At 35.6% G+C, this 24,346-nt stretch overlaps 1 protein-coding gene across 25 annotated transcripts in view; it reads right to left on the reverse strand.

Annotated features, from left to right (window-relative positions):
- The window catches only part of BCAS3 (BCAS3 microtubule associated cell migration factor), a 590,779-nt gene that overhangs the window by 280,493 nt on the left and 285,940 nt on the right, over positions 1-24,346 (reverse strand). For all 25 annotated transcript variants that reach the window (XM_025996065.2, XM_072747642.1, XM_025996068.2 and 22 more), the window contains one exon: positions 22,414-22,514. In XM_025996065.2, coding sequence (XP_025851850.1) covers positions 22,414-22,514 — 101 coding nt within the window. The remainder of the gene's footprint in view (positions 1-22,413; positions 22,515-24,346) is intronic.

The following is a 24,346-nucleotide window of genomic DNA, read 5'->3' on the forward strand; positions in this document are numbered from 1 at the left end:
AGTTATAAATATATTTTTAGAAAAGATTTTATTTATTTGAGGGGGGCGGGGCTGGGAGGGACAGGGCTTGGGGGGGAGATGGAGAAACACACTCCCTGCTTAAATCAAGCCTGACATGAGGCTCAATCCTGGGACCCTGAGGGTCATAACCTGAGCTGAAATCAGACACTTAACCGACTGAGCCTCCCTGGTACCCTAAGAGTTATAAACATTGTATTAAAAGACATCTAAAGATGCTTTAAAGTCTTTAGTCTTTTTAATACTGGTTAATAGAATGAATATGGACTATTACTTGTAGGTTAAGATATGTAGGATTAAATTAAGGTTTCAAAAATGAGTTATTAGTCCTAGAGAAATTTAAATCTTGTTTTCCCCAAAACAATAACAGCATATCCTCAGTTCCAAGGAATCAAATTCTTTCTAAAAGATCCAAAGAGGGCAGCCCCGGTGGCGCAGCGGTTTAGTGCCGCCTGCAGGCCGGGGTGTGATCCTGGAGACCCGGGATCGAGTCCCACATCGGGCTTCCTGCATGGAGCCTGCTTCTCCCTCTGCCTGTGTCTCTGCCTCTCTCTTGCTCTCTCTGAATGAATAAATAAATAAATCTTAAAAAAAAAAAAAAAAGATCCAAAGAGTAGTAACTAGATATCAGTAACCTAGGTTCACCTGCAAAATATCTAGTGTTCCAGTTAGAGAAGTTTTTACCATTAATATACTGAATACATTAGGGCAGGTAATTATTTTTTTAGTGTATTGGGCATGCTTTAGATACTCAGAAAAAAGTCAGATCTCCTATCTGTGGAGTTTACAACAGAGTACACAGAGTCTAGGTATTCTGTTAAGACAAAAGAATAAATGGAAAAAATATTTGCTCCCAGCACCATTTGCTTTTAAAGCAATGAAAGAAAAAAAGATTTGACAATGCATATCGAAACGAACAGACCAACCACTTACAGGTTATAAGCATCTTTTTTACATAAACTAACACACAGGATAACGCTTATTTATGAAGCCAATGACGGCAAAAATCTGTTTGGTTCTGTTCTGTTCTTGTTCTACTTTTCCCGGCATTTCTTGAACTCCCAGTAATAAATTCTCTTAGATGGGGCTCTCGAAGCTTCAGAGGACATAGCTAATCAACTGCAGGTTCTGCTATCAGTGAACGCCACACTCCCAACTTTAGGCAATGTTTAAAAGCTATTCTGCTTGAAATGCATCTCAACGCTATTGGAATCAGGGAAATCTGCTTCTCAAATAATGAGAATTGCTAGTCCAAATGGTATCTAGTTTTTTATATGAGCTACAAGTCTCTGCTTTAGCTCCTGTTGAAAAACCTAAAATATGTTCATAAACTGAACATATAAATCTAAAAAGAAACTTTGGGAGTCTTTTAATAGGAAGAAATGAATGTGGATCCAAAGTGTTTTTCTGGAAAAGTGAGTGTGAGCTGGCTGGGTCATATGGCAGCTGTGTGAACAAAGTATTCCGCGTAAGATTCAAGACCAAAAGCAGCTTTCCTACTCCCTGCTTTTTCCTCCCAATCCTCCACAAACAATAAAGCCTTCACCATGCTGAAGTCTTTAGTGGAGACCTGAGGGGTGAATAATGTTGTGCCGCCTTTACTCGGTTCTTTCAGTTACTTAGGGGAACAACATGCCTTTTTCTAGCAAAAAAGAAATTTGTGACTTCAATGACATCATGTTGCCTTGAATGAAACAGCTCAGGTTCAAAGTTCACCCAAAGGCCAACAATGATAAACTCTCACCCAAGGACAAGTTTCAATATATTTTTGGTACTTATTAAAAACAGCATCTATATAGCAGTCATATGATAAGAGAGGGCTCTTTACCAAACTGTTTCTGAGCAGAAAGCACTGGGGACCTGAAAAAGAAATGCTGCTTGGGAATGTACTCTCCTGGCACAAGAGGCCAAAATTTGCCTTTTAAAAAGTAAGGCTCAAAAGACAAATAATCTAAAAGTAAAATGGTCTTCTACGTTTCTCCATGAACCACCAATTCACAAAAAAGGAATACAATCACCAACTAGCACCTGTAAATTAGAGACTTGTAAATTTAAACAAGTTAGGCTTTCAGAATGCCTGGGTGGCTCAGTGGTTGAGTGTCTGCCTTCAGCTTAGGGCATGATCCTGGGGTTCTGGGGCATCGGGCTCCTGCAGGAAGCCTGCTTCTCCCTCTGCCTATGTCCCTGCCTCTCTCTCTGTGCCTCTCATAAATAAATAAATACAAATTTTTTAAAAAATGGCTTTCATACTATCAAATTGGCAAAAATTAAGCTCTGGACTTTTAAAAAATAATTTTTTAAAAAGGGAGAAGGCTCTCAGGTCAAAAATAACATACCTAAATACATTAAGAAATGGGAAGCAATCTTATTCTTATTAAGGAAGCAACTCTTATTTCTACTGAAGTCTAGAAAGAAGTTTTTCTCTAGTTTATAAATGTACAATGATTCACTGAATTTCATACACAGAGGGGTGAAGCAACACCACTATGTATTACTGGCTATCTTATTTATTAGGAGCCACCTCTTGTACCAGAGCAACAACAGCTGAAGTGTTAACAATATATAAAAGGGAACAAGCTTTACCTACGTTATATACTAAACAGATCAATGATTTCCTTGCACCCTGACCCTGTGGTACCATAGATGTTCTCTAATTAATTATTAAAGTTTTCTAACAGTCAGTCATTGTACAGCTCTGGTTTCACTTTCCTTTTATTCTACATTCCCAGAAGAACAGTCACAGGCAATATATAATTGGAAAAATGACATATCCTCATTGCCTATGAGATAACAGATTTCACTGAATAACTGACAACACTGGGTGTATGTCTTCTCCACCCTGCACTGTCTCCTTTTCCCTCCCCCTATGGTATCATATAGTATTCCCACAGAAGACATAAACCAAGGAGCTTGCATTTGTTATTCCGGCTGCCATAATGGTCGTTTGACATATAGCATCTGGACAAGTTATACCTGGAGGTAGTCTGGAAGGAGTCACAATTACGTTTTGCTTAACATAACTGTAAATATCACTAAATGAAGATAAAGAATAAAACATACTGATTTCATGCTATCAGCAAGACCAGTCATTCCACTAGAAATTTCATACTGTCCCAATACAGTTCTGGGAACTAAGGAGATTGCAACAATCCCTTCAAAACATTTACAATTAAGCTCAAGATAGAGTTTATTTACCTGGAATAATGTCCACAATGCATATTTAATGTGGATTATGGCAACTCAGTTCTCAGTACAACTACATTATATATATATTAAAACTACAGCAGGACAGTTTAAAAAGTCCACCCTTATTATTTTAAAAGATCATATTATGACTACATAATACCTTGGTTGTAGTTTATAGATAACAGTTTTGTTTTACTATGGGTTACAGAACCTAGCCAGGCATGTAGGTCTAAATAACAACAAAACTATTTTTACCAAAGCTCACCTTTACAAAAGTGTAGGACAGAAGGCATCACTTACAGCAGTTGTCTCCTAGGAGGGGATGAAGCTGGCTGGGGACAGGGATGGCTTTTTCTCAGTAAATATTCCTTGATACCTTTAAAACTGTATTTAATATGTACCTATTTAAAATTTATATTTATAAAAAGTTGTGGCATAAGCACACTCTAGTTGATTTGGTTAATGCAGTCAACCCAAGAAGTTAATAAAGGAAAACAAAGAAATCGGATGCATATCAATGAATGATGGAAACCAATGTGTGAAATAAAAGTTGAGCTTACTACATAATGAGTCATGCATTTCCCCCACTATTTTCTTAGGTTTAGTTATGTTTTCCTTAAGGGGAAGGGGCTGTGGAAGTGCTCATATACACTTATTGTCCTACTCACTGCATATATAGTCATTTATCATTATCTTTATTCACACACACACACACATACACACACACTATAGGACCAGATTTTAGCAACTGCTCAAGGACATGCGGTAGTATGTGTTTCTGTTGATGGACATGATTCTTTGCTGGAAGCCAGAGGGTCTCCCAGTACTAATTCTATGTAGAATTATGAGTTGTAATCTTTCAGTAGTGGCAAATGTATTCTTACAGATAATACTGTTATGTTAGATGCATTTCTTTCAAGAGTAATCAATTCTCCATTCTAAATTCAAGGAACACTATAAAACATAATACCCTTATAAAGAGACCAAGATGAGCAGAAGATATGCAGAAACTCTGTGCACTGATGTCTTGAGATTAAAAAAAAAAATCCGTGTTTTTGGTCATTAAACTGCATTCAGTTATCAATGTACTGACTTGTACATGTAGGCAATAGGCCAGGTATTGTAAACTTACTGTGCTTGGTCCCATCTGTAATGGCAGGGTTGAAGAGTAACTCTAGTTACTCCCATTTCCAAAATAAAGTACAACAAACAAAAATAAAGTGGAGGCAGTTGTTTGTAAATGTAAAAATGTCAAAAAATCTTTTTTTTGCAAATAATTAATACAGCTTCTTCCATGCTTCACTTATTATCCAGTTACGTATTAGATAAGTCCAGATCATTATACAGCAGGAAGAATTAAGTACATATTTTTCTCTTGCCTAAGCAAAAGAGGTAAAGTTCTCTTAGAATGGAGAGCTAAAAGCTTTTTGACCTGGAGGACATCAATGTTTGTAGCCTATACTTAGAAATATAATAAAAATCTTTCCAAACAATCATTAAGGATCCAACGATGTGTTCCACACAATAGAGAAACTATGTTTTCAAATTTTTACCTCTAAATAAATCAGAAAGTTCTTAGAACCAAGAAGATAGGGGAAAGAATGAGACGGAGAACACTAGCTCACAACCATCACAGGGTTGTCTCTCTTTCCAAATGCAAGAGAACAGTTTCAAAGGCTTATTCTACCCTTTACTGCTCCACAGTGTAAAACTACTGGAAAGAGTTAACTCCACAAATCATTGCCAGTGTGTAAACTACAAATTATGTAATGGCCGTAGTAGTTATGTTTCGTAGCCAATGAGGTTTATCCGAGGCGTGATTATTGCTAATTGGAAAAAAAAAAAAAAGATTTTGAGGGCACCTAGCTGGCTCAGTCAGTAGAGCATGTGACTCTTGATCTTGGGGTTGTTGAGTGTGAGCCCCACAATGGGTATGGAAATTACTTAAAAAAATAAAATCTTGAGGGGCACCTGGTGGCTCAGTTGGTTAAGCATCTGCCTTTGGCTCAGGTCATGATCCCAGGACCCAAGGATCAAGCTCTGCATGGGGCTCCCTGCTCAGTGAGGAGTCTGTTTCTCCCTCTCCCTCCATCCACCTCCGCCCCCAACTCATGCTCTTGTACACTCTCTCTAATAACTAAATAAAATCTTAAAAAAAAAAAAAAGATTCTAAAGGAACAGAGAAAACAAGAGAGGAAGAATGTTGTTAATTGTTAAAGCTGGGTAATAGGTAGATTCATTATACTGGTCGCTGTATTTCTGTATATGCCTGAACATTTCCAAAATAAAAAAATTTTAAAGACTTATTGTGTGAAGGTCTGAAAAAAAGCTGAGCAGGTATTTCTTGACACAGAGTCATCTTGATTCTTTTCTTGGCTAGGGTGTGAGATATATGAAGTATTTGGAACCATGTTGTTTTCACACAGCACTCTATGCATGAGAATCGTTTATGTTAATTCCTTTAGCTCTAGTTTACTGGATAACACTTAATTTCTACTCCCTAAGACAAATTGAAATAGTCTGTCCCTTCTTTTTCTCTTCTTTCCCTTCCTTCTTTCTCTTCCTGCCTTCCCTTTTCCCTCCTCCCCTTCTCTTTCTTCATCTTTCTCTTACTGCTTTCCAACAAAAGTTTTTTTTGAAAATTACCTACTTAATATTATATGAATACATATTTATTATAAATTTCAAAGAACATGAAACTTTAAAAAAAATGAAAGGGGGATCCCTGGGTGGCGCAGCGGTTTGGCGCCTGCCTTTGGCCCAGGGCGCGATCCTGGAGACCCGGGATCGAATCCCACGTCGGGCTCCCGGTACATGGAGCCTGCTTCTCCCTCTGCCTGTGTCTCTGCCTCTCTCTCTCTCTCACTGTGTGCCTATCATAAATAAATAAAAATTAAAAATAAATTTAAAAAAATGAAAGGGTTACTGGAATAGTGGACAGTGATTCCAATGATAATCTTTCAGAAAATCAAGCGTTCTTCTGCATTTTAGAAATCTTAAGGTTCAGAGTCTTACATTTTTTAAGTAAAAGTTTCAGAGTCTTAAGGTAACTATCGCAAAGGACTTCCAGGGTAAGGCTTTTTAGAATACAATGAAACCACGAAAACCCTCACTCCCTATAAAATTACTAAAGGAATGAAGATACTCAAAACAAATAAGCCTAAGAGAAATTTTCTATTTGCATCAATAAATTAAAATTGCTAAGTAAAAATGTCTTTCTACAGTTTTGAAAATACACACATATTAGGATAGAGCCCACTTATCCAGATGACCACTTAAGAACAGAAGAGATATGATATAGCACAATGTTTTATCTTCACTATTGTTTGTTAACAACAAAACATCCTTATTTGTGCCATCAGTAGTATTTCAGTCATAGACCACTTGGAATTGAGAGAGACAAGAAAGACATGCAGAGAGAACAAGGATACTATTTCCATTAACACGAACTACAATCCACAGCTATCTCTAGTGAGTTTTTATTCTATCCAAGATAATGTGCTAAACTTTTTGGATGAACAATCTTATTTAATCTCACAATGATCCTGTAAAGCAGTTATTGTCAATTTCCCATTTCAAAGACAGGTAGACTTAAAAAGCCCAGAAAGGTCAAGTTATTTGCCTGAAATCACTCAGCTAGCAGTTAGTAGAAATGGAATCTAGAACTTCAAACTACAAAGGCCATGTTCTTAATCTGAAGTAAAAACTGCCTCAATTCACGATTTTAACTAGTAAGTTCGTTATTTTAAATTAAAATTTTCATATAAACGCGTGAAAAGATGCTTATTCCCAAATACCAACTATATCCCTGATTCAGAGTCTCCATGATTTGTGTTCCATGTCTCCTTAATTTAGTATCATCATTTTTATCATCCTAATAATCATCTATGTACCCTGATCTGAGATACAATATCAAGCTATCAAGCAATGGAGAAAAATGACTTTGACCTGAAGTTCACAACACAGGGAAGTTACAGACATTCAAGGAAACTTTACATGTAGTGACAGAAACAAAGAAAGTACTTTGGGCCACAACTCTACATTCTCTGTAATATCCCTGAGGAACCAGAAGACTTCATTTTAGATAATATTAGAATAGTTTTATATTTAAAAGTATATTGACATACCCATGGAAAGACCACTGGCACCTGGAGTATAGCCTTGGAAGGCAGTAAAGTGCCCAAGGGGGAAACCACCCCCCCAAACAAAAAAACAAAAAAACACCAGCTTCAAAATAGTCCTTGTAAATCTCAGCTCTGACCCAGACTTGACATCATGTAAGAGTGATTCTGATGTTCTTCATGTGGTCATAAAATACAAAGAAAGTATAGTAGAAAAGGCAAGGAACTGATGGTATAAAAGCAATGAAGGCAATTCAGTGTTTCTCATCTCTCTACTAAGTTCCACAAAATCATATGGCCAAAAGCCTCCTGTCATATGACAACAATAAGGAGAACAGATTCTAACTGTAGAGAGACAATCTATGGCATTCACCCATCTCCCTATGCCTCGGTCACTGGGTGGTTACCTTTAGTAAGACAGACTATGAGAGGATTTTTTTTCTTAAAAAGAGAAATTCAGTGATGATAAAAAGCCTATACACCATCAAAGCAAAAGAAAAGCTTTGACTTAAATAAAATGAGAATGTACATGGAAGATGGACAAATAGAGATAAAATTAAGAATTGAGCAGAAGGGCTCAACCATAGAGTTTGCCTGGTATTTTTCACTTTTCTGGAATAATAACTAAAAACTATTTTGCAGTCAGTAGAGCCTGAGACCTATGACAAGCAGAAATTATTATTTTTGTATCAGTTAAAAGAGTGGGTAAGAGCATTCCTTCCATTAATGGCAAAGAAGTGTAGATACACACATAAGCAACACTACCATAAAGTAGAGATTTTTGTTTTAACAAAATCCATATTTATGTGATTATATTTCCTACGGTTGAGAGCAGCTATAATTAATGGATTTCCCTTCTTTTCTTAATGCAGCCATTTGTCAATTCAAATACAGAATGTCCAATCAATTTTGATGTATTTAGTAAGCAATTTGTCAAATGGTGCTATAATCCAGTTAATATATTAATTCTTGTCATGGAGAGAGTTCTGACAACTACAGCTGACCCTTGAGGAAAATGAGGGTTAGGAGTGCCAAACCCCCCACAGTCAAAAATCCATGTATAACTTATGATTTCCCCAAAACTTACTACTAATTGCCTACTGGGACTGAAAGGATTCCCAATGAACAGTCAACACATATTTTATATGTTATATGTAATATATACTGTATTCTTACAATAAAACAAGCTAGAAAAAAATATTATTATGAAAATCACAAGGAAGAAAAGATACATTTACAATACTGGGCTATTTAAAAAATTCACATATAACTACACCCATGCAGTTCAAACCCATGCTGTTCAAGGGTGAGCCATATGCGGTTTTCCATAACTGGTTTGGAGAGAAAAAATCTGTACTGGTACTCAAAGATCATTCTTCAAAGATAACACTTCTATGACCCAATATCTGAGAGCATGCTATATAGCACATTACTTAATAAGGAAAACTATTTTGCTGGAATAAAGATACTTGGGTTCCACTGGACAATGTAGCTTCTGATTCCTTGTAATGAGCTGCGATTCTTTGAATCCCTGTATATCTCATATGTTTTTAATAAAGTCAGCAAACCAATACATGTGACATTAAATGCAAAATAAGAATGCTTCTAAGAGAGGAACAAGGCTTTACTAATGAAATATATTAATTTTAAACTCAAAAAGTACTTCTATAAACATTTTCCCCTATTCTAAAAACTTCTTCATATGAATTGCTAAGGAAGTAGTCTCGATCATTTATTTTTCCTATCCCAACATTCTTCAGGCAAATACTCCTACCAGTACTTAACACAGACACTGTACTGAGGGCACACTGTTAGTTACCGGTAGTCAAGCTTCTTGGAAGGCTGACTGTCACTTTATACAGTGTGGAGCCCTGGACATGACAGTTTTCTTGCTTTGAAAATAAATTTCATCCATTAATCACTATGCTATCTTCATCTTTTTCTAAGTCTATCTATGCTCCAGGAACTAGAGATAGAACAACTAGATGTGCCAGGCTTTCTGGTAGGGGGGTCCAAGTTCATATCACAGAAGAAATATGGACTATAATGACCAAGAAAGGGTCAAATCCTTTCCCAAACTTTTCTTTTTTTCTTTCTTTTCTTTCTTTCTTTTTTTTAAGAGAGAGCAAGCAAGCATGGGGTGGTGAGGGGCAGATGGAGAAGGAGAGAGAGAATCTTAAGCAGGCTCCACATTCAGCACCGAGCCCAATGTGGGACTCGATCTCATGACCCTGAGATCATGACCTTGATTGAAATCAAGAGTCGGATGCTTAACCAACTGAGCCACTCAGATGCCCCCTCCCCAACAAACTTTTTGTGGGGAGATTTAATCACTACCAGTTTGGGCAGAGCAGAGGACTAAAGACAGGTTATTAACATGTCACAGATAACCTCCATAGCACTTGGGCATATTTGGCAAACACTTTCCAAAGATGATGGCCCTCTCAAAGCACTACCTCTAAATCCCTATATTTCTCTAACAAGAAATACAAAAGCAGAGATGAAGGCAAACCCTTTCTAGAAAACAAAACTAAAAAACACGGCAAGAAATTTTTTGGAATTACAAAAGAGAAAAGGAACATTATATTCATCTTCCAGACATTAGACTCCCTTAGCCCATTTATGAACCTGCAAGAGCAAAGGAAAACCTTGCCAAAACGATTTGGCACAAGGTTGTGTATTTTAAAACCTGCAATGTGTACCAAGCCTCCAGACTACTAGACGTCCCATTGTTTCATGTGTCTGCTGAGAAAGGTGCCCTATGTGTCAGAAAAGCACACTGAATATTTTTCAATGACCCAGGGGGCAAAGGTCACTTATTATAAATGGATAATGAGACCTAATGCAGTGCTCTGAGTATGGACAAAGAAAGGGTCTATCCATAGCCCCTGGTGGATTGGTCATTCAGGCTTTTATTTCCTCTCCACACTTAATGGAGTCAAACAATTGACAGAAATTCTATAGAGAAGGCTGAAACTGAGAGAAACAACTGTATTCTGACTCTGACAGACAGATACAAATAGCGACCCTGAAATGGCGCCAGAACTCCTGTTACCACTAACATAGCAGACAGCTGTAGCATTCCCCCTAAATTCCCATTTAGTCATTTGTTAGCAATTAACCTTACTGATGGAAGTGATGGCACATCAAACCACAAGCTCCTGCCAATATCAACCCATTACATTATCGCAGGTAAGCAGACACAGATCATTCTGTTCTAGCTCCTTATTTTTGAAGAAAAGGGCAGATACCCCTGATCCCTCCATCCTATATTTCCACTATCCAAATGACAAAAGGCACACTCAAGGATATTAGTATCTGAATATATGAACCTTAAACTACGTGCGATAGAATAAATGACATCAGAAACAGAGGTACTCATAGACTAGAGGCTTCATGGCCTATAGATTATTTCTCTTTATCAGAATCAATGTCTTCTCCTAGTCAAATCCGCCAATCCAATGGTAATAAATAGTGACAGTTCAATGGAAAAGAATGTATAGAGACATTTAAAAATACAAAACAGTCCTTTATAAAAACTTTCCTTTTGTTTCACTTCAATTTTAAGGACAATGAAGACAGGAAAGTGGACTGACCATGTAAACTATTTTTTCCCCAAATGGTAAATGCTAAAACAAATGACAGAAATGCCAAGATTTACTTCAGAATGGAGCATATAAGTCATTAGGTGGTAACAGAAAGGACTTCCAATGTTGAAACATCTCGAGGGTAAATCAGCAATGACAGAAAAACCCAATGAACTATTCCATAGATGTGAAGCTCTATGTAAAGATTTGCATATCAATAAGAATTATGTCTCCCACAGACACAAAAAGGAAGAAGGGAAAAGGGTAATCTTTTTTTTAAAAGATTTTATTTATTTATTCATGAGAGACACACAGGGAGAAGCAGAGAGACATAGGCAGAGGGAGAAGCAGGCTCCCTGTGGGAAGCCCAATGCAGGACTCGATCCCAAGACCCCAGGATCATGACCTGAGCCAAAGGCAGACGCTCAACCACTGAGCCAGCCAGGCATCCTGGAAAAGGGTAATCTAATCCAAACTTTTCAATCCATCATTTATAAAGTTTGCAGATTGCTGATGGTGCTTTCATTGAACTATTCAGCATCTTTTCATTGAAGAAAGGGTATTTAATTTCCCCAAGTTATACAACACATATACGACTAAATTCTGGGTTAAATTATCTTAAACTTATAGTCTCTTGAAGAAAAACATCATTCACTTCACTAAAATTATCTCTCTATGGAAGGACATGTTAGTTGATAAAATTAAGTATAAATAAGAGAAATCATCAAATATAATTCAACCTGAAGTGGTTTCTTAACTACCTCAGATATTCAGATCTGGATAGAGCAGTATGACACACCCAATGACCAACAATGGACTATAAATACTCTTTAAATAAGTCCTACATTACAAGTTTCCTCTACAAGAGAAAAATATTTCTTTCTTCTCCTTCCACCCTACCCACTCTTGGGCAAATATTTATTATGGACAATGCAAGGAAATATTGTTGAGTACCTCCATCATACTTGGTACATACCACAATAGCGATGCAATCCAGGATGTTAAGTTAAATCTAATGTGACATTCGAAAGAGAACAGCTCAGAAAAGTGCTGCATATTTAATTGCTTTTCCGGGGCACTGACAATGACCATGGTAGATAAGACCAGTAATATTTTCCCTTTTGTATCAATACTTTCAAAATATATCACCATTGTATTGTAAAACAAACAAACAAAAACCAACAGAATGGTAAAGTATTTTCAAATACTTCATTCTAAACTCAAAAGTGTGACTTTACAAGGAAAAATATTTGCTATTTCTATTCTCATGGTTATAGCTGGTAGGACAGCAGTACACAATTCAGTTGGGAATCAGGATCTCTAAAATCTAACCTTAAATATACTGTTGACTTGTGATTCTCATACTTCTATATGTAAGATAAATCTCAACACTAGCTTTAGGTACATCTACTTGATTATATACAAAGACTAAAATAAAAGCGTTAGAGAAGTCTAAGAGATTAGTAAAGCAATAACATTTTTAAAAGCAGATATACCAATAGAGAGCCCAGCTACTCAAAAGAAACTCAGAACTGACTTAGTTCTCTTCAGCATAATAAAAACTAAGATTTTTGTCAAAGCAACACTAATACTTTAAAATTAGGTTCTGGTTGGAGTTCTTAGATTAAGAAAATAATCTGATTAATACTGCCTCCTTACATGTCATGCTGTCTAGGGTACCATGATGGAACCTTATCACTTCTTTTTATGCTCTCTCTGGGATATGATTATTTCATAGAAAGTGTATTTGAATTACCAATTACATACCAAAACAACTCAGAAGAGAGCTGAAATTTGTAAAAACACATGGAAGTTTGGGGTTATTTTTTAAAAGCCTACTGAATACTACCAGGATATATATCACATGCACCAAAACAGAAGCCACTCTGCAATCACCAATTCTCTGTCCTACTCTAGGCAACATAGTTCCCTTAATATTGCAATGAATGGCATAACCTATTGCCCAAGCCAGTCACCCTTTCCTCCTCACTTTTCTTCAGTCATCTCACGCAGTCCCAAATCCTATAGATGAAACCTCCTCAGCCATGTCTCTTCATCTCTATTAATAACTTCTTCCTTCTTTGAATTTCTATTACCAATTAATTCAAGCTACTAACATAGTATGTATCACAATGTGTTATATAGATACTCACATATATGTTTCTTATTTGTATTTATGATAGAGATAGAAGTAAAAAGAGCCAAAAGTAAAACTGCAGAACTGGTGTAATGTAAGATTAAGATAATACATAGGATTAAAGCATCTTAAGTTTAAAAAATAATTATGATCCTACATTTCCACTACCAGCCATATAAGAGAGACTAGATTTACATTATCTCCTAAAATAACTAAATTAGGCCTAAGCAAAAGGCTATTTTGAACCCTCCATAATAAAGCTTAAGAATAAGCATTGAAAGAATCAAATTTATTCCAAGTAATATGAATGCATCCTAGGAATAAAGAACAATTCACCACTTCACAACATGAAACTGAAAATGCCCAGTATCCTACCAAAAATCATTAGGGACATAAAGAAGCAGGAAAACACAACCCAGACCTAGGAGAAAAATCAATCAATAGAAAAACCTCCAAGAAACATTATAGTGGTAAAAGTAATTAGAACATAGGGATTCTAAAACAGCTATTATAAAATAAATGTTCCATATGTTCAAACACATACATGGTAAGGAAAGAAATGAAAGATATAAAAAAGATCCAAATATGACTTCTAGAGATGAAAAACATGATATCTAAAATGAAAAAAACACGTTGAATAAAACCAACAGATGATTAGGCAGAGTAGAGTAGAAGACTTGATTTATTTAAGTATGTAGAAATATAAATTATACAAAATCAGAGAGAGAAAATAATTTTTAAAACTGAACAGAAATTCAGTAAGCTAGGAAAATATCAGATGGTCAACATACATACAATTGGAGTCACAAAAAGAGAGAGGAAGATTTGAACAAATAACTGCATAAAAATGTTCAAATTTCATGAAAACTATAAATTCACAAATCCAAGAATCCTACAAACTGCAAGCAGAAGAAAACCACCCCATGACATTATGGTTTAATTGATTTTTTGTTTTTCTATATTATTTCTATTTTTTCTATTGTTTATATGTTTTCTATTTCACTGATTTCTACTCCGATCTCTATCCTCTCCTTTCTTTTGGTTTAATATTCTCTTATTTTTCCAGTGTCTGAATGTGGAAGCTGAGGTCATTGCTTTCAGAACATTAGGCACTATTTAGTCCTATAAAATTGCTCTTGAATACTGAGACAGTACTATCCCACATGTTTTTCTATTTTTCTTTAAAGTTTGTATTTTGAAATGATTATAGATTCATGAAATATTGCAAAATAGTATAATGCAGTCTTGTATAGCCTTAACCTAGTTTCAGAACCAGGAAATCATCACTGGTACAATCCACAGACTTTATTCATCAGTTTTATATATACAATTTTACATATATTCATTTTGTAGGAGGGTATGTGCATTGTTTGTATGTTTGTATAGAGTTCTATCCAATTTCGTCACGTTTATTTGTGGAACCTCTAATACAATCAAGATACAGAGCTATGTCATCACCACAAAGATCTACCTAACCCTTCATAGTCACATCCAACCCTTCCCTTCTAATTCTGTCTCTAAGCCCTGGTCAACACTAATCTGTTATTCATCTCTATAATTTTGTCATTTTGAGAACATTAAATAAATGGAACCCTTTCTTCTCATGGTACTTTTAAGACTTATCATAAGCAAACTTTTTGAGATTGGCTTTTTCACTTGGCATAATATTTTCGAGACTCATCCAATTTGTTCCACATATTTATACTTCAATCCACTTTTTTTTTTTTCCTGAATTGTATTCTAAGATATGGATCTGTTCTGTTGTCATTTTCATTCAGTTCAAAATAATTTCTAATTTCCCTTTTGATTTCCTCTGTGAACCATGTATTATTTAAAAGTATGTTGTTTAGTTTCCAAATATTTGTGGATTTTCCAGGGATCTGTTATTCATTTCTTATTTAATTCCACTGTGGTCAGAGAATATATACTTTGAATGACTTGAAAGCTTTTCAATTATTGAGAATTGTTTGATGGCCCACAAGATGGCCTATCCTGGTCACTGTTTGCTGTGCACTTGAAAAGAATGTGTATCCTCCTTTGTTGGGTAGGATATTCCATAAAGTCTGATATTAATGTAACTCAGGGTTTAAGTATGTTTCACCTAAGAAGCAATATAGTTGGGGCTTATTTTTTATCCAATTTGACAATCTTTGATTTTTTTATTAGGATGTTTAGACCATTTATAACTAATGTGAGTACTGATATGCTCAGGGTTACATCTTGCTTGTTTCCCTTTTATTTTCTTTCTTGGTCTAGGTTTCATTATATACATCACATACATTTCATTATACATATCACAGTTTACCTTCAAGTGATATGATACCACTCACATATATCTTAAAAACCTTTTAATAGTTCTATTTCCCATACTCCTGGACTTAACACTACTGTTGTCATACATTATATACACACACACAAAATATATACATACATACACACATATGTGTGTATATACATCCATGTGTATTTTAAAGACTTCAATACATAGATACTGTTTTTGCATTAACAGTAAGTTTTATTTTATTTATTTATTTATTTATTTATTTATTTATTTATTTATTTATTTTGGGGAGAGAGAGAGGCAAAGTGGGAGGGAGTGGGAGGGAGTGGGAGGGGGAGAGAGAGAGAGAGAGAGAGAGAGACAATGAATGTTGGAGAGAGCAGAGAGAGAGGGAGAAAATCTTAAGCAGACTCCACAGCCAGCTAGGAGCCCTATGTGGGGCTCGATCCCATGATCCTGAGATCGTGACCTGAACCAAAACCAAAAGTCAGCTGCTTAACCCACTAAGCCACCCAGGTGCCCCAACAGTAAATTTTATTTTATAGAGACATAAACCATTACCCAAACCCCCCACATACTGTATATTTTAACCATTTTCAGTCTTCTTTATTCCTTTCCATCTAGTATTCTTTTTCTTCTGCTTCAAGGACTTAACATGCCATATAAAGCACATCTATTGCTAATCATTTAAAAAAATTTTTGTATATCTGAAAAAAGTTCTCTCAATTTTGGGGGGGGGGGACATAGAATTCTAGATTAATAGTTGCTTCCTTTCAGTACTTAAATCTGTCATTCTTACCATTTTGCCTTGGTGTGTGTGTGTGTGTGTGTGTGTGTGTGTGTGTGTGTATATATTTTTTTTTTTACTTCTAGCTGCTTTTAAGATTTTTCTCTTTTTAAATAATTTTGAGCAATTTGATTGCAATGTACTTTGGTACGGTTTTCTTCAAGTTTCTTGTGCTCAAGACTTATTCACCTTAATGGATCTGTGAGTTAATAGTTTGCATCAGATTTGGACGTTTTCTGGCTATTTCTCTTGTCATACCACCCCTCCCTCTATCAGGGACTCTGATTTCAAGTATAGGTTATCCCACAGCTCAGTGAAGCTATTTCAAATATTATACTGGTTTCTTCTGTGTTTCACTTTGGATAATTTCTCTTAGTTTATGTTCAAGTGCACTAACATTTTCTTCATCAATTTCTAGTTTATCCTCAATCTTATCCAGTGCAGCTTTCATATTTAGGCTTTCTTATTTAGAACTTTGATTTGAATCTTTCAAATTTCCCATGTCTCCACTTAACTTTTCAAATACATGAAATACAGTTACAATAACTGTTTTAGAGTCACTATTTCTGACCCCGTGTGAGCTCTAGGCTCTGTGCCCTCTGAAGAACCACAGATGGTTCTTTCCTTGGCTTCCAGCAGTTTCCTACAAGCACCAGTACTGGGTTGAATACCTGAGGAGGACCCTCTGTACATCTTCAGAGTTCACATTCTATGCAGATCCATTCTCTCTGATGGCCTATCCAGCAAATTCTAGGTTAGGAGTTAACAAATAGTAAAATAGAGCTTGTGGATCATGATTACTCAAATCTGTGATTATAATTTTAAAGCAGCCATAGACAATATATAAATGAAATTGTGGTTGTTGGAGTAAAACTTCATTTACAATAATAGTTCATAACAGTTTGCTGATAGATGCTCTTCCATGGTCTTACTGGACTGCTCCATTCCCCTTGTATTCATTCCACTTGGAAACCCACCCCCCTCCATTGCAGCACAGCCCACAAACTCTTTCAGGGCAATAAATGGAGACAGTGGTAAGGTTTGCCTCATTTGTTTCTGATGTCCCGGGAATCAATGTCCTTCATTCTCTGGTGTTAGTAAAACAGTTGTTTTATATATTCTCTTTTTTGTTGTTATTTCAGGTGGAATGGTAAATCTCAAATGAAGCCTCAAGAAATACCCAATAAAGAACATTATTTTCACACACAGAAGATTCTAAATCCAACTGAAATATATAGATCTGAAACATATAGGTTTTAACCATCTTTTGTGTTTTTCATTCCTTTTCATATGGTGTCAAAGCTTCTCCCCACCTTTCCTATAATGCTTTTAAAGGTAGAAGAAAACAATTATATCCCCAGTAAAACAGAGAGGTTCTATGGATTCTGATCACCTTTCTATTGTGTATCAAAGCTATGTTTCTGCTGAATGATCTCTTGTTATCATTTAACAAAAAAAAACTCAAGAAGCTTAGAAAGGAACTTCTCACATACCCAGGGATCACCTCAGAAAGAAGTTCAAAGTCTGACCTTCCCCCAACAAAGCTAGTTAATGTTAGCAACATAAAAATAATGCTGATGCCAAATTACCTGAAAGAAAAGGAGGAAATGTGATTTTCCCCTTAAATAAAACTTTCACCAAATGCCTGGGTGGCTCAGCAATTGAGCATCTGCCTTCGGCTCAGAGCATGATCCCGGATTCCCGAGATCGAGTCCCACATTGGGCTCCTTGCATGGAGCCTGCTTCTCCTCCCTCTACCTGTGTCTCTGCCTCTCTTCCTGTGTCTCTCCTGAATAAATAAATAAAATCGTTAAAAAAGAAAAAAACACAAAGCTTTCCCAAGTCAACTCAGTAAGCTCTATCTTTAATTTACAATTTGGGAAACTCTGAAGCAGACTAAAGAAAAAGTTATTGTCTATTTTGAGATGATATTCAAAGCCAGATGATATTTGTTAGTCTCTTCTAATGTTTATCTTTGTTTCTGGCACAGAAAATACTGAAATAAAGGGCCTATATTAGAAAAGGTAATTACAGTATGTAATTTTTTTCAAAGGAAAAAATAGTGTTAACACAAAAATTACTAATCTCCTCTGCTATAATCTTTTTATACACTATTCCTGAGAGTTCTTATGACCAAAGCAAAATTTTTTTTTGATACTAGATTCTTGACTTTTACCTTTACTGAGCTATACAGATTAGATTACCATCTATGCATTCACTTTATACATTTAAATCAATCTACTCAAACTGCATGAATTTGCTGATACTGGACTCCTGTTTTACTTACTCAAAATGGCAATTTCCTATAGTTCAAACCAATAATGAGGAAGACATCTCTGCCTCCACAGAATGCTCCAAGGAGCATTCTGTTACAATTCGATATCTGATAGATCAAAATTCCTTAATTTTCTATCATTCCCATTCAATTAATATAGGTGAGAAAGGGGACTACAGTTAAGAACACAAAATCTGGGGTACCTAGGTGGCTCAGTTGGTTAAGAATCCTACTCTTGATTCTAGTTCAGGTCATGATTTCAGGGTCATGAGATCATAGCCTCATGTGAGGCTCCCTGCTAGGTATGGAGCCTGCTTTAAATTTTCTGTCTCCTTCTCCCGCTGCCCCTTCTTCCTCTGCCCCTCATGCTCTCTAAAAAAGAAAAGAAAAATTAAAAATGTAAATTTAAAAAACCCCACAAAATTTGGAGTTTCTACTTCCTTCACTTTAAAGTTAGGTGAGAAGTCTTTAGTGGTTCAGACAGGTTTCTCTTCCCTTCCCCCATCAGTCACCCTTTTGCCACATTTGCAGAGCTCTGTTTATCAACTAGCAGTGTATTTATTATGATTACAGGCTGGAAGGGGAGCGGGGATTCCTTGCTAAACATCCTGCTCTCCTACTCTCTTCTCCCTGAGACAAAGTCTCTTTCCCATTTCCATTTACATCATGCTTTGTCTACTATTATTAAAATTTCCGGAGTTTGTACAAGTCTACTTCATTTGATCCACAAATCCAAATACAACCAAAAAAAAAAAAAAATGCTTGCGACCTCTGACAAGTTTGCATTAGAGTTTTACTCCAAATGGTTATACCTGAAAATACTTTCAGTAATATATTTATCAATTCTTTAAGCAGAGAAATAAGAGGTGATTTTCAATATGATTAAATCGAAAAGTTTCCCGGCATCAAGTATGGTATACTTTTGTTTTAAGAGGTCACATCTTTTCAAATGGTTTCAGTAAGAAGAACTGGAGAGAAAGCAAGAAGGTAATAAGATTGTCTTCTTAATGAGGGTCTAACTTGCATAAAGGACTCAACAGATGGGCAGGTAAAAACATTCTCTCTAAACTGGCTCCAGCATTGCTTTTACCAATTGTATTTCAAGCTTTTATTTCTCTGACGCAGATGTCCATCTTTTGCATATTTAATTGCTTCAGTCCCATAATATATGGCATGTCCAAGACTCCCAATCAAATAGTCTTTCTTTATGTAAGAAAACAGGGACTTCAAAATCAGGCTAATTCTGTGTCTCTACCATCAATGTAAAGAAGTAATGTAATAATTATTACAAAATTACCTACTTCTTAGGTGTTTTTTTTTAAAAACTATTAAATTATCTCAGTGACATTTCACAAAATGAAAGAAAACAAATATACTACATCCATCGCTTACATAGTAGATACTACAACATGACGAGATCACATAGTCAGAATAGGTATTCCATTATTAAGTCTCTGAAGTCTATTATTTGAAGATCAATACTTTTGAGATAAGAAAAAAGATGTAGAATAATACTTAAACTGTTTTACAGGGAGTTTTGTTTTGTTTTTTTTTTTTTTTAGTTTAAATGTAAGTTATGTAACAATATACTATATTATTAGTTTGGGTTTTTGTTTTTACAGTTACATAACTTTAGCATCCCTTCATTGACCATAACAATACCTTTATAAAGAGCAAGTATTGCTATTAATATTTTATATTTATCAAATTATTGAGAGGTGATTTGGAAAGGGAACTCAGACCTTTTTATCCTTGTCCTAATGCTAGCTAGTCCACTTGGAATGGTCTAACATGAAACATATTTATATGACATATTTTAATTAGAAACCATAGAATCATCAGTGACTCCTTTCTTTCAAATTATCTCTAATTCCTTTCTATTCCATCTCTGCAACATCTCACAGATTTGCCCTGTCTCCTCTGTAATACAGACTTCATTAAAGCCCTCTCATCTTTCCCTAGGATCATCGAGTGTCCACACCCCTCCCCTGATACCACTCCCCTCCTTTGAACCTACCATTACAACAACACTACTAGAATGATCTTTCTAAAATGAAGTTCTGATGTTGTCACTCCAATGCCTGAAAACATTTGGTGGCTTGCTACTGCCTAGAGGGGTGATTCTTTTTTTTTTTTTTTAGAGGGGTGATTCTTAAACTGTGCACCTGGGGACCTCTGTAATTCTAATAGAGAAAGGTGTTTAGAGTTGCTAAAATCAAGTAATGCCAATCAGCTTAATTTGCTGGAACACAAATATTAAGGGACAGAGCTGTGTTTCATTTTTGCCTCTTTGTCTTATATATCTGGGACTTGCTATTGTTTGCCTACTGAACACAATAAATCACAAGATACCAAAATAACAAAACAAAGCAAACCAAAATTAATTCTGATTCAACTCTACTTAACAACTAGTTATTTTCATCCGCGTTGAGAAGTACGGGGAAAGCATTCTTATGATTTTAATTTGAGGGATCCCTGGGTGGTGCAGGGGTTTAGCGCCTGCCTTTGGCCCAGGGCATGATCCTGGAGACCCGGGATCAAATCCCACGTCGGGCTCCCGGTGCATGGAGCCTGCTTCTCCCTCTGCCTATGTCTCTGTCCCTGCCCCCCCCTCTCTGTGTGACTATCATAAATAAAAATTAAAATAAAAAAAAATGATTTTAATTTGATATTATATAAATGTCATTTTTTTCTAATTCAAATGATAAGAATTAAATATATGCTTTAATAACCTAGAACCAGGGGGCAGCTGGGTAGCTTGATGGTTGGGCATCTGCCTTCGGCTCAGGTCGTGATCCTGGGGTCCTGGGATTGAGTCCTATATCTGGCTCCCTGGTGGGAGCCTGCTTCTCCCTTTGCCTATGTCTCTGCCTCTCTCTGTGTGTCTCTCATAAAAAAAAACAAAAAACAAAAAACAAAAAACAAAACCTAAAACCTAACTTTTACTGCTTCTTGAACCCAAAACGACTTACATATACCCCCACTATAAGGGCTTTAGCAACTAAAGTTTTGCACTCATAGTTCATTTTACTTTTTTTTTAAATGCTCAAATTAGTGAACTGAGAACAGAAGCAACATGCTATTCATGTTTAAATCACAAGTGCCTGACACATAGAAGTCACTCAGTAAATACATGCTGGAGAATCAATTTTATAAGAAAACAAGACTGCCAACTATGAGTTACAATTATGAAGTTTCAGAAATTTCAAGCAAAGTCAGTAAATTTTTTTCAAGTATAATATGTAACATATTATAAACATAAAATAAAATAGTTTTAGAACTATTTTACTTCATGCTGCATAAAACAGCTAGGCAAGATAGTAAGTTCAATACAACAAAACTCCATTAAAAGCATGTCAATGTTGATTTTTAAGAAGTTTCTTAAAAACATACAGCACTCACAGCCTTCAAGTTAAATTAAGGATCCAGCCAATCCTACAAAATTAAATTATAATTGTAAAGAATTTTTAATTCTATGATCATAAACTGGATAATAAATATTAAATTGTCTTTCCATGCCTCCCCTACAAAATAAGCTGTTTCTAGCTCAGTGTCATGTTCTCCTCAGGGTTTAGATATGAAAGTAAACACCCAATGGAGTTGCAATCATTACTTCATTGTTCCAAATAAAATTTACAAAAAGAAAAACTTGCTGATACTTTTCACAGTGACATGTGCTTATTCTTTTTCAAGATACCAAGTTTTATGAAGTTTATTATATCCTAGTATCCTCATTTAAAAAAAAAAAACTGTTGAGACCACCAGATATACCTTCATGAACTTATATAATTGCAGGAGTATATCTCATGGCCAAGGAATATGAACAGCCAGACGCATACTTAATGTGCACTAAGGCTTCTGGTTTACATTCATATTAAATACCTTACTTGCCTCAATCTGATTATTTATGCCCTATGGCCTCTGGATCCATGGTGATATGCACGGCTGCGTTAAAAGTCAGCATTTTAAGAGGAAATCTCAAAACACTGTATAGAGGGTAAAAACACTGAGAACTACTTACAGCCAGCAAGCAGGAACTGATAATACTGGACTGCATCTGCAGCGAGGAGCAGAGGGTGGTTTGCATTAAATGGTGGTTGCAATTCATTCCATTGAGGAGTTCTAAGGAAACGGCAGAAGAATATTAACATTTAAGCTTAATAGATGGGATGTAAATCACTATTACTGTCACCACTTATAGACACTGATACTAAACTCACACTATCTTTGTAATCATTAAAGTGAACTTGTTGGGAGTGTTGAAACCTGAAATATGAGGCCATTTGCTTAAAAAGAATAAAAAGGTGGCAGTGAGTCATACAATTACATAGAGCTGATATTAAACAGCAGAAGACCTTCCAAGAGGATAGACAACACATTCAAAGCACTACATAGAGAGGAAGTGTGGAATTCACATGTCATGACTAAGTAGCTCTAATTTTACCTACTTTTGGACAACTTTTGGAGCTCACTATTCTCAGAATGTGCTTATTTTAAAATAAAATAAAGCAGGCAAAAGTGGTTTTAAAAAACCCCACACAGTTAAATGAATGGCTGACTTATAATAGACCTAATTAGTATCTGAGTTCCAAAATATGCCATTAATTTCAACAATGATGGTGCAGCAATTTTAATTAGATCTGCCTGCTCCTAAATAGCTTGATAAATAAGATATTGATCAGATCAATCTAGACTAGTAAAGTAGTAGTAAAGAATGCTGGAGCCTCCAAAAATCAATATAAGAATATTTTAAAATGTCAAAAGGAGAGGGATCATTTTAATATCCATTTTTGTCTCTTTCCTTCCATACTTGTCAGGATGAATTTTTTCCTGCCTCTTCTGTACCACTGTACACTGTGTCAAAAAGGTTTTATTCCAGAATTTAATTTCTCCTTCTTTCTACTTGCTTATAAAGATTCTAATGATCATGTACTTTTGAGAAGGTCTCTGATTCTTAAAAACATTTCTACAATGTTTAGCCATCATATATTGGGGAATCATCTTAAAGGAAATCTTTTAACCTATTTATATTAGTTTCCAGTCCCCTTAATGGCCATTCCAATGTACTTTTTATTTTTAGTAAACATGAGACTGGAAATAGAGGAAGCACTAAAGCTCTATATGTGGGATAGAAAAAAAAAAACCCAAGTTCTAGAAAATGTAATACAAAGATGCAAGGACAAGGTAATTCAAAAGAAGGCATATGGCAACTGAAAACATATGATCACACAAAAATACAAAGATGCAAGGACAAAGTAATTCAAAAGGAGGCATATGGCAACTGAAAACATATGATCACACAAAAATTTGTACATGAATGTTCTTAGGATAATCATGACAGCTAAAAAGTGGAAATGTCATCAGCTGATGGATAAATGAAATGGATAAACAAATGGACACAAAATGTCCATATTCATGCAGTGGACTATTATTTGGCCAAAAAAAAAGAATGAAGTTCGGATACATGTTATAACATGGATGGGCCTTGAAAACATTACGCTAAATGAAGAAAGTCAGATGCAAAAGGTCACATTTTGCATGATTCCACTTATACAGAATGTTCTTAGTAGCAAATCCAAAAAGAAAGTAAATTGTGGTTGCCTAAGGCTGAAAGGTTTGGTGAAAAAGGAGAGAGTTGCTAACAGGTATAGAGTTTCTTTTGGGGGTGATGAAAATTGCCTGTGGCGATGGGTACAGAACTTACTGAAAATTCACTTAAATGGGTGAACTATATTACATATAAATTATATCTCAAAAAAGGAATTACTGATATATGCAACAACAGGGATGGATCACAAGAACTTTGCTGGGTGGAAAGAAGCAAGACAAAAAAAAAGAGTATATACACTATGATTCCATTTATATACAATTCTAGAAACTATAAACTAATCTTTAATGACAGAGAGCACTGGTTGCCATGAGCTCAGTGGGTGAGGTAGGGATAAGGAGGGACA

The sequence above is a fragment of the Vulpes vulpes genome, chromosome 2, assembly GCF_048418805.1.
Source record: "Vulpes vulpes isolate BD-2025 chromosome 2, VulVul3, whole genome shotgun sequence".
Classification (NCBI taxonomy): Eukaryota; Metazoa; Chordata; class Mammalia; order Carnivora; family Canidae; genus Vulpes; species Vulpes vulpes.